Source organism: Anser cygnoides, chromosome 1 (genome assembly GCF_040182565.1).
Source record: "Anser cygnoides isolate HZ-2024a breed goose chromosome 1, Taihu_goose_T2T_genome, whole genome shotgun sequence".
Classification (NCBI taxonomy): Eukaryota; Metazoa; Chordata; class Aves; order Anseriformes; family Anatidae; genus Anser; species Anser cygnoides.
The window spans coordinates 36,218,236-36,230,338 of NC_089873.1; the positions used below are offsets into that span (position 1 = coordinate 36,218,236).

At 43.3% G+C, this 12,103-nt stretch overlaps 1 protein-coding gene across 3 annotated transcripts in view; it reads left to right on the forward strand.

Moving 5' to 3' along the window:
• The first annotated feature begins 665 nt into the window (after window positions 1-665).
• The window catches only part of MON2 (MON2 homolog, regulator of endosome-to-Golgi trafficking), an 87,802-nt gene continuing 76,364 nt past the window's right edge, over window positions 666-12,103 (forward strand). For 2 of the 3 annotated variants that reach the window (XM_048065377.2, XM_048065378.2), the window contains exon 1: window positions 668-946. In XM_048065377.2, coding sequence (XP_047921334.1) covers window positions 836-946 — 111 coding nt within the window. In that variant the 5' untranslated portion in view covers window positions 668-835. Of the gene's footprint in view, window positions 947-12,103 lie in introns of all 3 variants that reach the window. The other variant, XR_010829418.1, reaches the window with a different exon arrangement.

Below are 12,103 nucleotides of genomic sequence, written 5' to 3' on the forward strand. Positions count from 1 at the left end.
TGTGTATCATAGTAAATGAACCCCAACAAACTGCTCAAATTTATGACAATTTATTTTCCTTTTTTTTTCATGAAAAGACAGAAGACAAAACAGAATCTTAGAACATTCTTTGAATAAAACTGTAGACTTCAGGAAAATCTGAAGACAATCCATTATTTAAAATAGAATTATTTCAATGTTATCCCCCATTTTGCTTATGACAATTTTTCAAGACTCTTAGGGTAGAAAGTATGGACTATAGGTAGTTTTTAGTTCCCTGGAGTTAGGGAATTACAAGAGAATCGCCCTGCATTACAGGCAGACAGCCTTTGAGGCTGAAGACGTACAGCTACCAGAATATGGAGAAATCGCTCTTTCAAGAAGGACATTTTGTGAAATTTAACCGCCAGGACGGTCCCCTCAGAGAGCAGCTCCAAGCCAGCCCCATCCTGCGCGGCAGCCAAGCCTTTGCGGTGGCTGAGGTTACACGGGGAGCATTACGAAAACCAACGGTTGGCGGCTGAACATCTTTTTGCGTGTGTTTTCGGGGGACTATGTTTGAACCAAAACACTTCGTAATTCCCTAATTGCCGGCCGGGCGGAGGCCGCGGCCTGCGGCTCTCCCCGCCCCCGGGCTGACGCGCCGCGCTGCCGGCGCCCGGCATTGTGGGAGCGGGGAGGCGGTGGCTCGGAGGAGGAGGAGGAGGAGAAGGAAGGAAAGAGGGAGGAGGGAAGGGAAGGGGCCACGGCTGCGGGTTCCGGTGTCGGGCGCGGACGTGTCGGCCGGGGCCGCGGAACCGCAGGCGCTGCCCCGTCCCCGTCAGCAGGAGTAGCAGCGCCCGGCCCTGGCGCCGCCATGTCGGGGACCAGCAGCCCCGAAGCCGTGAAGAAGCTGCTGGAAAACATGCAGGGGGACCTGCGGGGCCTGAGCCTCGAGTGCCGCAAAAAATTCCCCCCCGTCAAGGAGGTGAGGAGCGGCCGGGCCCGCTCTGGCGCCCGCGGGCGATCGCTTCCAGGCTGGGGGCAGGGGGGGGAGACGGCGCCGGGCGAGGGGAGCGATCGCGGCGGCGGCCCCCGGAGCCCTCCCGGCGGAGCCCGGGGGATAAAGTTTGGGGCTGGCGGCCTCGCATCCTCCGGCCGGGGGCAGGCGGCTTGATGCGGGAGGGGTCCCCGGGGAAGGTGTTATCACCGGGGGGAGGCGGGCCGGGGGGCCTGGGGGTGCCCCCTGCTGCCGCCTGCAGCCCACGAAGCCCGGGCTTAGCTCGCTTGTTCCTCCCGCTGTCAAAATTGCTGCTCGTGTCGGCTCGCTGCCTCAGGTCTCGGTTTGCTCCGCGAGCATCCTGAGTTCAGTGGTCTTAAAGAAGAGGGTTACTTGAAAACAGAGAGAAAAAGTCTATTTTCCCCTCGTTTTACGTATACGTCTGAACTGCGTGGTTCTCTCCTCACGCAGTCAGTTCAGCTTCTTCCCAGTCAGTAGTTGGTCACTTGTCGGTTTGGAAAATATTTTTGAAGGAAAAACACTAACATATTTACCGGGATTATACCCCAGAAGCAGAAGGGTAACTGGAAAAATATGAAAAAACCTCTGCCAGTTTGGAAGAAAGTAATTATGTCTGTAATCTGACGTTCGCTCCAATTAAGTGATAGCATATTTAATGTCCCATAAAGTATTACGTGCTTGAGCAGATGAATTGAAACTAAGTGGCCGTGCTCGCTGGGAAAGGCTCGGAGGCACATGCACTGTAGCAGAGCATGATACCTATGGTTATGGGTTGCAGGGGATTGCCAGTATGATTTGAGGAATAGTGTGTTGTCATACAAAGCCAAGAAACGTGGCAGTCAGTTGGACAGAGATCTGTGTGTGTTTTGGGGGCAGGTTGGGGTGCCTCTTCCATGGTCTCCAGTGTGTTACTGTGTGACTCCAAATGAGTTGTTCAGTCTCTGAACAAGTTTCCCCTCTGTGACGATGTTTACTGTCTTCAAGATCTATGAAGGGGATGGGCAAGATAATTCTTAAGTTACTGTTTTTGATATTGCTTCATTATACTTGCTGTGGGTTAGAATCACCACTGCACGTGCAGTTCCTGGTTTGAGTTTAGCACACTTAAAATTTTTGTGCAAGTATGACTTTTGTGTTCTTGTTTACATCTCGACGGAAAATTTGGTTTGCTTACTTTGTTAACGAAGTGTTTTGAATGAAGTTGTTGAGTTGCCTGGAGTTCAGGTAGGTTTCCTTTACAGAATAGTGCAGAAAGGTGTTTGCAGAGAGGGGGAGTTTGTGCCGCTGTGAGTCGTGGCCTCCTGCGGGAGGTCTGGGTGAGCAGCAGTTCCTGCAGGAGGACGGCGGCAGCAGTTGCAGGAAATGCTCCGACTTCCTCGCTTCTGGAAGCCTCCCCCAGCCTCTAAGGGAGCAAGTATCCTTCTTTCCTCTCAAACAGCAACTGCTGGACAGGTATTTTAATTACATGCATTTGTTCTACTCATGATTAGATTTGGCTAGAGCCATCAGAGGAATGGCATGCTCTTCCAGCTGATTTGGAACAGCACCAGCTTTTTGAACTGCGTTTAAACATAGGCTTTTTAAAGTAAATTTCTACTACCTATAATCTCAGCTTATACTTTCAATGTAATTAGACTGTTCTCACAACCACCGCCTCCAGTGTAGTTTATGAGCTTACCTTGCAGCTAATATGTATGTTTCTATGTAACACTGTAAAGTCCTACTGTCATAACTTAATTTTGGGCTAGGAGTTTTTCAATAGGTTTGAGCTCTGCTGTAGTTGCTAGTTACATTTGATAGCTACTTCATGCAGGTAAACTGCTTCTAATAGTCCTTTCAGTATCTGAGGTAATCTAAAACTTTGCTCACAGCTATTTGTTGCTGTCACCCCTTTCTGAAATCATGGATGTCTACTTTATTTATTTATTTATTTATTAATATTGTTAAAATTCTGCAAAGTGAATTTAGCTGACAGTTTTTGCTGCTGGTAAAAGTAGTGGTGTAGTTCTCAAATCTACTTGTTGCTCAAATGATTTATTTGAACAAATCCTTTTTTTGATCAATACTGTAAGAACTTAGAAGGTGGTATGATCAGAGAAATAGTGTCCCTTTAATTCAGTAGGGCTTTAGGTTTCACTTTTTCATGGTGCTTCTAATGCATATGTTATTAAGAACTAATGCCATATTTATTAGGTGCAAAGAGACCAAAACACTATAAAGTGTTTCTTTGAACAGGCAGGTAGATGACACAGCTGAGGAGCTTTATGGGATTTTGGGGCATGCCAGCAGAAAGGGGACAGCTACTGAAGTCTGTAGCACTGAGACCTTATCCTCTGTTAGAAGACTGAAGTAAGGTCTTAAACCTTGTTGGAACATGAACTCTTCACTGTTTTCAGCGCTTTGATCTCATATTTTTCGATTACTTCTGAGACTGTAAAGTTGTGGTTTTTTTTTGTAAGTCGTATTTATGCGGAAATCATGTAGTTGTAAGTCTGATCACCTAACAGTAGCTTCTAAGGTTGATGCTGACACTGTGATAATCCATCAAGAAACCTTGAATTTATAATTTTTTTTTTCCCTCTCAGTGTTAAACTCATGACACAATTATGAGGAAAACTTCTTTCCTTCTAGTTAGCATATCGTTTTTAATTAAGAAATAATGGAATAATAAAGTCCATTATTATTTCACGTGAATGGAATCCACACCTCATCTTTGCTCCGTGTGACAAATCATGCCCACGAGCACATCAGTTGGTTTTCCCAGGTGATTTCACTTGGTACATTGTAAAATGGGAGCTCCAGCAAGAATCCCTCGGTTGTGAAATTTGTGTTGCTGGCAATATTTGGGGACTAATTAATGTAGTAGTCTTACTGTTTCTTAGGAGTGCAGCAAACAGTGATTACTACTTGATTCCAGATCCTCATCTGTTCATCGCTGGGTGTTCTCATCTGCTTCTGTTGGATAGGTGCGTGAAGTCCTGCATGATACTTCCTCACATCAGCGCTGACTACAGACGTGCAGCAAGCATGAAAGTTATACACGGTGACCAAAGAGTGATTTGCTGGTTATGTCTGTCGTATGCCAAATCTGCTTATATTGGCAGATGTACAAGGAATGACGCTGCTGGAAAAAAAAAAATCGTATTCTTATTTTCACAGTTTATTTCCATTTCCCAGTTGTAAAAGTAGACACCAGCCTGGGATGTGATTGAAGCTGTCAGGGCGAGTGTGAATTAAGCAGTAACCTTGGAGTTTGAAATTACAGAGACTGAAGCAGTCTTCAGTACCAGCATCAGTTGCGCTCCTGTTATCTTAAGTAATCTGACATTTCTCCTAGAAAACAGAATCGTGTAGCCATTATTCTCTTGTTTTTAATACTCTGGGCTCTAAGCTTTGCTCCGTGTTAGAGCATTGCAGCACTTAACTTCTGACTCTGGACTGAAGTGTGTGGTACCTGTGTGGAGCTGGACAGACTGTTTTAACCTGTTAGTGACTGAACTTTCAGTGTCCTTTGCTGGGTGTGCGGGAAGCTGGCTTATCGGAGTTTGTGCTGTCATCCTTAGTGATTTAAGAAAGAAATTCTTTACTGTGAGGGTGGTGAGGCCCTGGCACAGGCTGCCCAGAGCAGCTGTGGGTGCCCCATCCCTGGAGGTGCTCAAGGCCAGGCTGGATGGGGCTTTGGGCAACCTGGTCTGGTGGGAGGTGTCCCTGCCCATGGCAGGGGGTTGGAGCTGGGTGGGCTTTGAGGTCCCTTCCAACCCAAACCATTCTGTGATGTACTTCATGGCTGAATTTTAAACAAACAAACAAAAAAAAATCTTGAGTAAAACAAGCCTTTTAAACTCAGTGATCTGGAGTAAGGATTTTGGCTTATCAGGAGATAGACAATAGTTTAGTGTGCTAAAAGTTACCTACTTTTGTGTACACTGGATGAAAATACTCATCAGTAAGTTGCGTGTGAGTTGGGTAAGTGGTTTCACAGGGCGAGAAACTTTAGAAATATAAGGAGAAAATATTTTTATTAAGCAGAAGTGAGCAGGAAGGGGAAAACTTAAGCACATTAAAATTCTACTCTCTCTGAAGCCCAGATTTGTTTCAGCCATAGCTAACTCCTTGATATTTAGGTAGATCCAGTCCAACCATCTAAATAGGCTTGTAGTCTCTAGGTTGACATGGGTTGGCTTGTTCGTTTAAAAGTGAACCAAGCTTTTTTTTTTTTTTTTAATAAATAAGTAACAAATCTGATCCAGCTCTGCAGAGTTACAGAGATGCTTGTCTTGGTGGGAAGGAAAAGGGAGGGAGCAGGCGGGCTGGGGAGTGTGGGACCAGCAGCCCAGCAGGGCAGGAGCGTGCTTTGTGCTTGGTGGTCGTGTAGTGGGCTGCGTGTTTTAGGGTGTTTGCTGCTGGAGTAATTTGGAGCAGTATGTCTGGAAAAAGAATAATGTTCAAGTCCCCTCGGCCTTATGTGGCTATTGGAAGAGCAGCAGCACTTTTTTTTTTTTTTTACCTTTGAATACTTCGGTCAGTTGAAGTGCCCTCTAGAGACTCCTGAAAGGTAGCTTTTGATATCCTCTCTGTGCTGTCTCTCTTCCAGACCTGTGTTTGAGATGGAGCAGGATTGCTCTTGTATAAAACTCAATAAATAGTTAAACACCTTTGGCATACTGAAATATTTTGGGGACAGTGTTGTAAATAGATCTGCTGAGTCTAGGAATAATAACAGAATCCAATTTTGCAGTCTTATTTTCCTTCTTTTATTAATAAACCTACTTGCAGACAAGCAATATTAAGTTACTTGAGTGAAAATTAAAAAGGTGTGAGTAGCTTCTGAATAAAGCAAACATTTGTTAAAATTCTTTAATTGTAGTAGAAGTGACGTGGGCTAGCTGAGCAAAGAGATTTTTATTTTTATTTTTTTTCCTTTCTGAGGGGCTGTCTGTTGTGTCTTGCGAACACAGCTTTAGTTCATGCAGTTCTTCCCCGTCGTCCACTCCTGCCCATCGAGATCCACGTGGCAGCTCCATTCGCTGGGTTAAATCCATCCGCTTCTGGAATGAAGCGCTGATAATGAGCACATCTTAGGGCTAAAACCAAAACCTTAGTTTGGAAGCCTGCCTTGGTAAGGAGTCTCTCTGATGTCACTGGGTAACTATGAAACCACATGTGTATTGCAAAATGGAAACGTATGTTAAAAAGATGCAGAACTGTTCGTTAGGTTTTAACGTTGAAGTGATAATCAGGTTCCTAATGCAACTGTCAGGAACAGTTTAAAATAAAAACTAATGTTCAAACAGTGAAACTTGTGCTGTAACAGCAACAACATTTCAGAAAGCTTGTTGAATGTAGTGCAGGACACAAGTCAGAGAAAGCTGAGGAAGAAAGCAGCATGCTGGAATGCCTTGTGATGTGGGTATTTGAGTCGTTTGACGCATTGCTAGCATTGACGGGTTTCTGAGAGCTCTGTGTTCGTGCTGGTCTTGCAGTAAAAAGGCAAGAGCCAAACAGACCAGGCAAAGAACACATCTTTGTACATAGACCATTCCCTACAGTAGTAATGAAGTTTTTGGGGTTTGTGCTTTATTTTGCTATTAAAATGAATTAAATAATTCTGAAGTTACAGTCTACAGGGAACCTAAACTATAGTGAGCTTTCAAGGTTGGTTAATTTTCATGTCTTCACAGTATTAGTTTGGAAAAATGCAAGCACTCTATAGAGTTTTTTTTTTTTGCTTGTTTGCTTTAATGGGTATTCACTTATCTCACATTTTGAAGGTTCATTTGAAATAGAGCAAGTGATCTGTAAAATGCATGTTGTCAAAATTTCGGAGCTTGCACTCAAACATATGTCTCGTGCATGTGACTGGAAATTTTTTCTGTGGCATTCTTTGGTTGCCAGCCAGTAGCTGAGCTGATAACTTGCAACAGGTGAGTGCTGATATTTCCTACGTTTCCTCTGTAATGCTTAACCTTTACCAGTTGCCACTTTGGTTAGCTTCACGTTTGGGATCTATCAATTTTGCAATTTTTTCTTCAATATTGATCTATATGCAGTAATACTTTTTCAATGTAATTTTTAAAAATGTACTGCTGTGTTTCTAGGGGACTGCTGTCTATTCAAATGTGTTCTGAGTTTCAATTTGTGAAAATTCTAGGTTTTGTATCATCATTTTAATCTGTGATAAGAAATACCATGTTTTCAAGAATAGCTGACACTATGATTATAGATCCATTTCCCCCATCACGTAATACCTTACAATTTAATGAATGAATACATGAGCAATATTTTCCATGCCTCAGTCTGTCTGTAAACTTTTCAAGGTAGACTGCAGAGCAGGCGCCTAGCTGTGGGTGTCTAAGCTCCCTTCATCGACCATACAGGGTCTCTCTGTTATGGAGATACGGTCAATGGAGCGGATGGCCAGGGGGTTGGTTTAGTCTGTCACCAACACATTCACGTATCTTTGCCACGTGATACCTAAATGTTTCTTGTTTAGCTTCCAGCAGCCGGTCCAGAAGAACACAGGCCTTCCGTCTGCATGCAGTTGTCTCAGATACGGAGGTCTAAGCTTAGATGACTGCATAGAGCCCCTCCTAGGGGGTCAGCTGAATTAGTCCCAGCTGAGTGCTTCTTAATTCTTGAAGCCTCTCCTTAAACCACCTCCAGTGCAGTGGAAGTCTAGATGCTTAAATTTGTGCACCTTCATCCCTGCCTACATTCTGTGGCTTCCTGAAGACTAAACAGGAAACCTGTAGCAGAAATTGGAAATACTGGGTGACTTGAGCTCTCAGCCTGAGCCCAAAATGTTAAATGTTTCTTTTCACCAGGTGCCAGGCAAAGAGCCATCGCTGTCATGGGCCTGCAGTCTGTGACTAGGTGATCGAATCTCATATTTGTGGTGATGCCTCAGAGGTTTCCTAGTGCAATCTGTTCTGAGTGACAAGCTGAAGGCAGAATTAGTTTGAACTTCAAGTTCAAACTCCTAAACCTCTGAAACAGGTTTTTATGTGCTGATGAGTGTTGTGACAAAAGTATATCATGAAAATTCAAGTGCTCTGTTCCAGTGATTTGTAGTCATTTGTGTTCTGCTTAATGGGTCTCTCAGAAATGCATGAATGCTTGACGTGGGCACTGTCAAGATGTCTGTACACTATATATAGATATAATATTACTGTAATTTATACTTATAATACAAAACTAAATATGGGGTAAATCCTGATTCTATATTACTGTGCAAGAGAGAAGTGTAACTTAAGAATTTGTTGCTAACTAGCTGTATTTCTTCCGTGTCAAGTCTTGGTTAAGTTTTTTTTCCCCTCTGTCTACATCATTGCTGTTCAGTAATGGATTGTTGTGTGTTACTCGTTCTGATTTGTTCTATTGATTTATATGTGATGGCTTTCCAGCTGAGGTGTGTTTCAATTGTCAAATGAAAACTCTTGATACAAAATGTTGGCATTGCATTTTCTTTACCTCTACATTCATGTCAAGTGAGTTACCTCCAGAGGTATCAGCTCTGAAGCAATTTAGATAACACTGGCACCTCTCCTGGCATTACTGATGATTAACCTTCAGGATTCTGAATTGGCTGCTGATACTGCAAGCTGACAATTTCGGAAGATTAATGGATCAGAGGAGTAAGGGTTCCAGTCAAGTGAAATAGCTACTTCTAACATCAGGGCAACTAATATAGTTGCACGGAAGCTGGAGTTGAATTTTTTTGTTAATTATAATTAAAAAAAAATCTGCAATATCATATCTTGAATTGGTGGAGAAAGTGTATAGCAGAATCACCTAGTGTTCCTGTAATTGAGACTGGCACCATCTTTGAGCAGAGTCAAGTCTAACATGAATTAGTTTGATATCTTCAACTGTAGTCCCTGTTCTTGGGGCAGGAAATGTAAACTAATTATTTTCTTCACTGAGTGTTGGTAGATCATGATGTAGAATAAACCAGAACAATTTTATTTCCAGGTTAAGTGTGAACAGTTAAAGAAACTAATTTGTATATAAATAGGGACTGACCATCTGCTGCAATTTCTTGTCTCTAAATGTGAAATAAAGGTGATATGAACTTTAAAATGGAAAGCATAATAATTTCTTGTTTAATGAGGGCTATTTAATGATTCATACAAATCACAAATTCCAAAGTTAAAGCTGAAAAACTAGCTGCTGCAGCTTTTGTATGGAAGGTTTTGTTATAGTGAAAGTGGTTTACTGAAATGCAGTCTTCAATTTATAGAGTGAGAAACTTGTGTGAGAATTACAGAATTAGAAGTGGTTTGAAATAATTATTGTTTTTAGTTTTACCTGCTTTCTTTCTCTGCTTGTACGTATATCCAGTGATAAACACATCTGAGCAGTGATTGCAACAGGTGCACATTCTCTACAGCCTCCCATTAGTAGTTGTAGGGATTAACAAGTGCTCCCCTTAACTTTGTCATCTTCAGGCTGAACAAATGCAGCTCTCGCATCGTCTCCTTATATACTGTTCTCTACCCCTGTAGACCTTGGTAGACCTTGACTGGACTCACCCCATCATGTCAGTGTCTGCGTGGGGAGCCTGAAGCTGCACGTTGTACTCCAGCAACACTCTCACAAGAGCAGGAGCGAGGGGGAGACTCCATCCCTCAACCTGGTGAATACACTTGCTCATACAGCCCAACGTGCAGTTGGCCACCTTTGTGGCAAGATGTTAAATGGTATTAACCCCACTGTCCCTTCCTGAGGAGAACCACTAGTAACTAGTTGCCAGATGGATTTCATACCACCTGTAATAACCCTTCGAGCTCAACCGTTTAGTCAGTTTTCCACTTGCTTTATTGTTCACTGTCTTTCTGATCCGACTATAAGAATACTGTAGGAGATTGCATCAAAGGCTTTGCTGTAGTCACACTATAGGGTATGTGCTGCTTTCCCATTACCCACACAGCCCATCATCCCGTTTTATGAGGCACTTGGGTTGGTTGTGCTCATGCTAAATTCACGTTGGCTGTTCCTAGTCTCCTTGTCCTGTGTGTGCCTTGAAATGCCTTGCAGGAGGATTTGTTTCATAACCTTCCCAGGGACTGATGTGGAAGATACTGGCCCGAATGCTCTTCCTTGGCCTCCTTTGAGATGTGTGTGGTGCTTAGCTCACCCCACTCCAAAAACCTACCCCAGTCCAAAAACCTTCCCAAGTCACCATGGGTGACTGGTAGAGGGCGGCCTTCCAGTGACATTGGCCCTTGGGCACGTGGGCTCCTGTGTTGAGTTGACTGAAGCACTGAGCTCACGTACTCCCAAATTGTGCCCACCTTTCCAGCGGGTGGTGTTACATTCCCAGAGGCTTTACTTGTACCTTTGATCCAAACCAGCAGAATGTGAGCAAGCTCTAGTCCAAGCATGTTAAATCATCCAATATAATAATTCCTTGTGAGAATCTTCATCAGACCAGGTTTAACTTCACCAGTTTAAATCACAGATGGAATAAACGTATATGAAAGGGAAGGGTCTGAGCAGGGATTGTACTCCTGAGGAGGCGGATAAAAACGTGGAAGGAAGGTACAGCGCATTTTCACACAGATGTGGTACACTCGAGTGCTTTCGTGGGGTTGGTTTATTGTGGAGTTTTTTGTGTGCGTGTCCTTTTCCAAATAATAGTTTAGCAGTGCAGTAATGGTCCAGAATGTGCTTTTGCAAAGCAAGCTGGAATAACATTGATGTGAAACTGCACTTTAGGCAGGAGAATCTCTTATCTAAGCTATTGGCTATAGGGTTAGTGTTCCGGTTAGAAAGGCAAAAAATGACAGATAGGAAAAAATTGCTCTTTTTATTTCACGTAATGGCTGCGAAAGTGACCATAATAACACACATTATTCTCATCCAATCTTAGTAAAAGGTTTGCAAACAGTATGATGTAAATGCCAACACAGGCCATCCTACCTGAAAGGACTGAATGCTTTTCCTTTCAAAAGAGAGGAATCAAAAACTTGTGTGGCAAATTTTATGGCAATTTTGATATCTCTGGAGACAGCAGTTTGCTCTGAGCATATAATTGAAACATCGATAGTCATTCGGTGCACTCGTGGTGGAAATGTTGGGGTTTATAGTGTTTTGGTAAGAATACTATCCAATCAGAAGCTCATGTGAAATATATATTTAAAGTTGAATTAGTCTTTAGTAGAAATTAGTACATGCCTGGCTGTTTGCGTGGTAATATCATTTTTGGTTTTAAATAAAAAAAAGGCGCTGACTTCTGCCTCTAATTGTGAGATGCCACTTTCTTTGAAGATCAGCAAGTTGACTCTTCATAAAACCTCTTAAAAATCTTTTGTGAAAACTTCTAAAGATTGCTGAAACATTAAAGATAAAGGGAAAAGGGCTGCTGATGAGAAAGAGATTCAGGATTACAATTTCTTGTTGTCTTTCCCTTAGGAAAAGTAGTCATCTGGAGTTGTTTCTCAGGACGGGTAGCTCGTTCACACTTACACCAGATTAAGAGCGTTGGGATCTCTGTGGAGCAGCTGAAGTGCCATCAGATCCCATCCCAGCTGGCCTGGTGGCACCTTGCTTCCCTGTCCACATGCATTGCCACTTTGCACTAGGGCTTCGACAGTGGTTTTGTTTGTGAGAAGCGAACCACCACCCTAAACAATTACGCAGTTATGAATTCAGGCGCACTGCGTGCCGTTATTCCTTATGGCCTCTCTTTCCTTGGGCTGCCAGGTAACGTTATCATCATGGTGGTAGCTATACTGGCATCTCTTGGTAACGAAGGCTGATCCACAGCAGTGAGGTTTGAGAGCTTTCAGTCCCTGAGAGACGGATTTGAGAAACTGGTGCACTGAGGCGCAGCTGTCACCGGGCTGTGGAGATTGGTGGCTTCCCATTTCGTTCAGTAGAATTGCATACCTTAATTGTCCTAATGTTTAATTAGTGAGTTATAGATCTTTATATTCCATACACGTGTGATTTACATGGAGAAGCTTACATCTGGGACTTGAACACTGCTGGTTGTTGGAAGATGTTGGTTCTGCCTGAGGCTGAGTCAAAGCTTTGCCTGGCAGTAGCAGGGCACTGGAGCAGGAACAAACTCTGTGCCACCCGCTTGGTGCTTCTGGCCCTGTATAAAGGCTGACGTTGCCA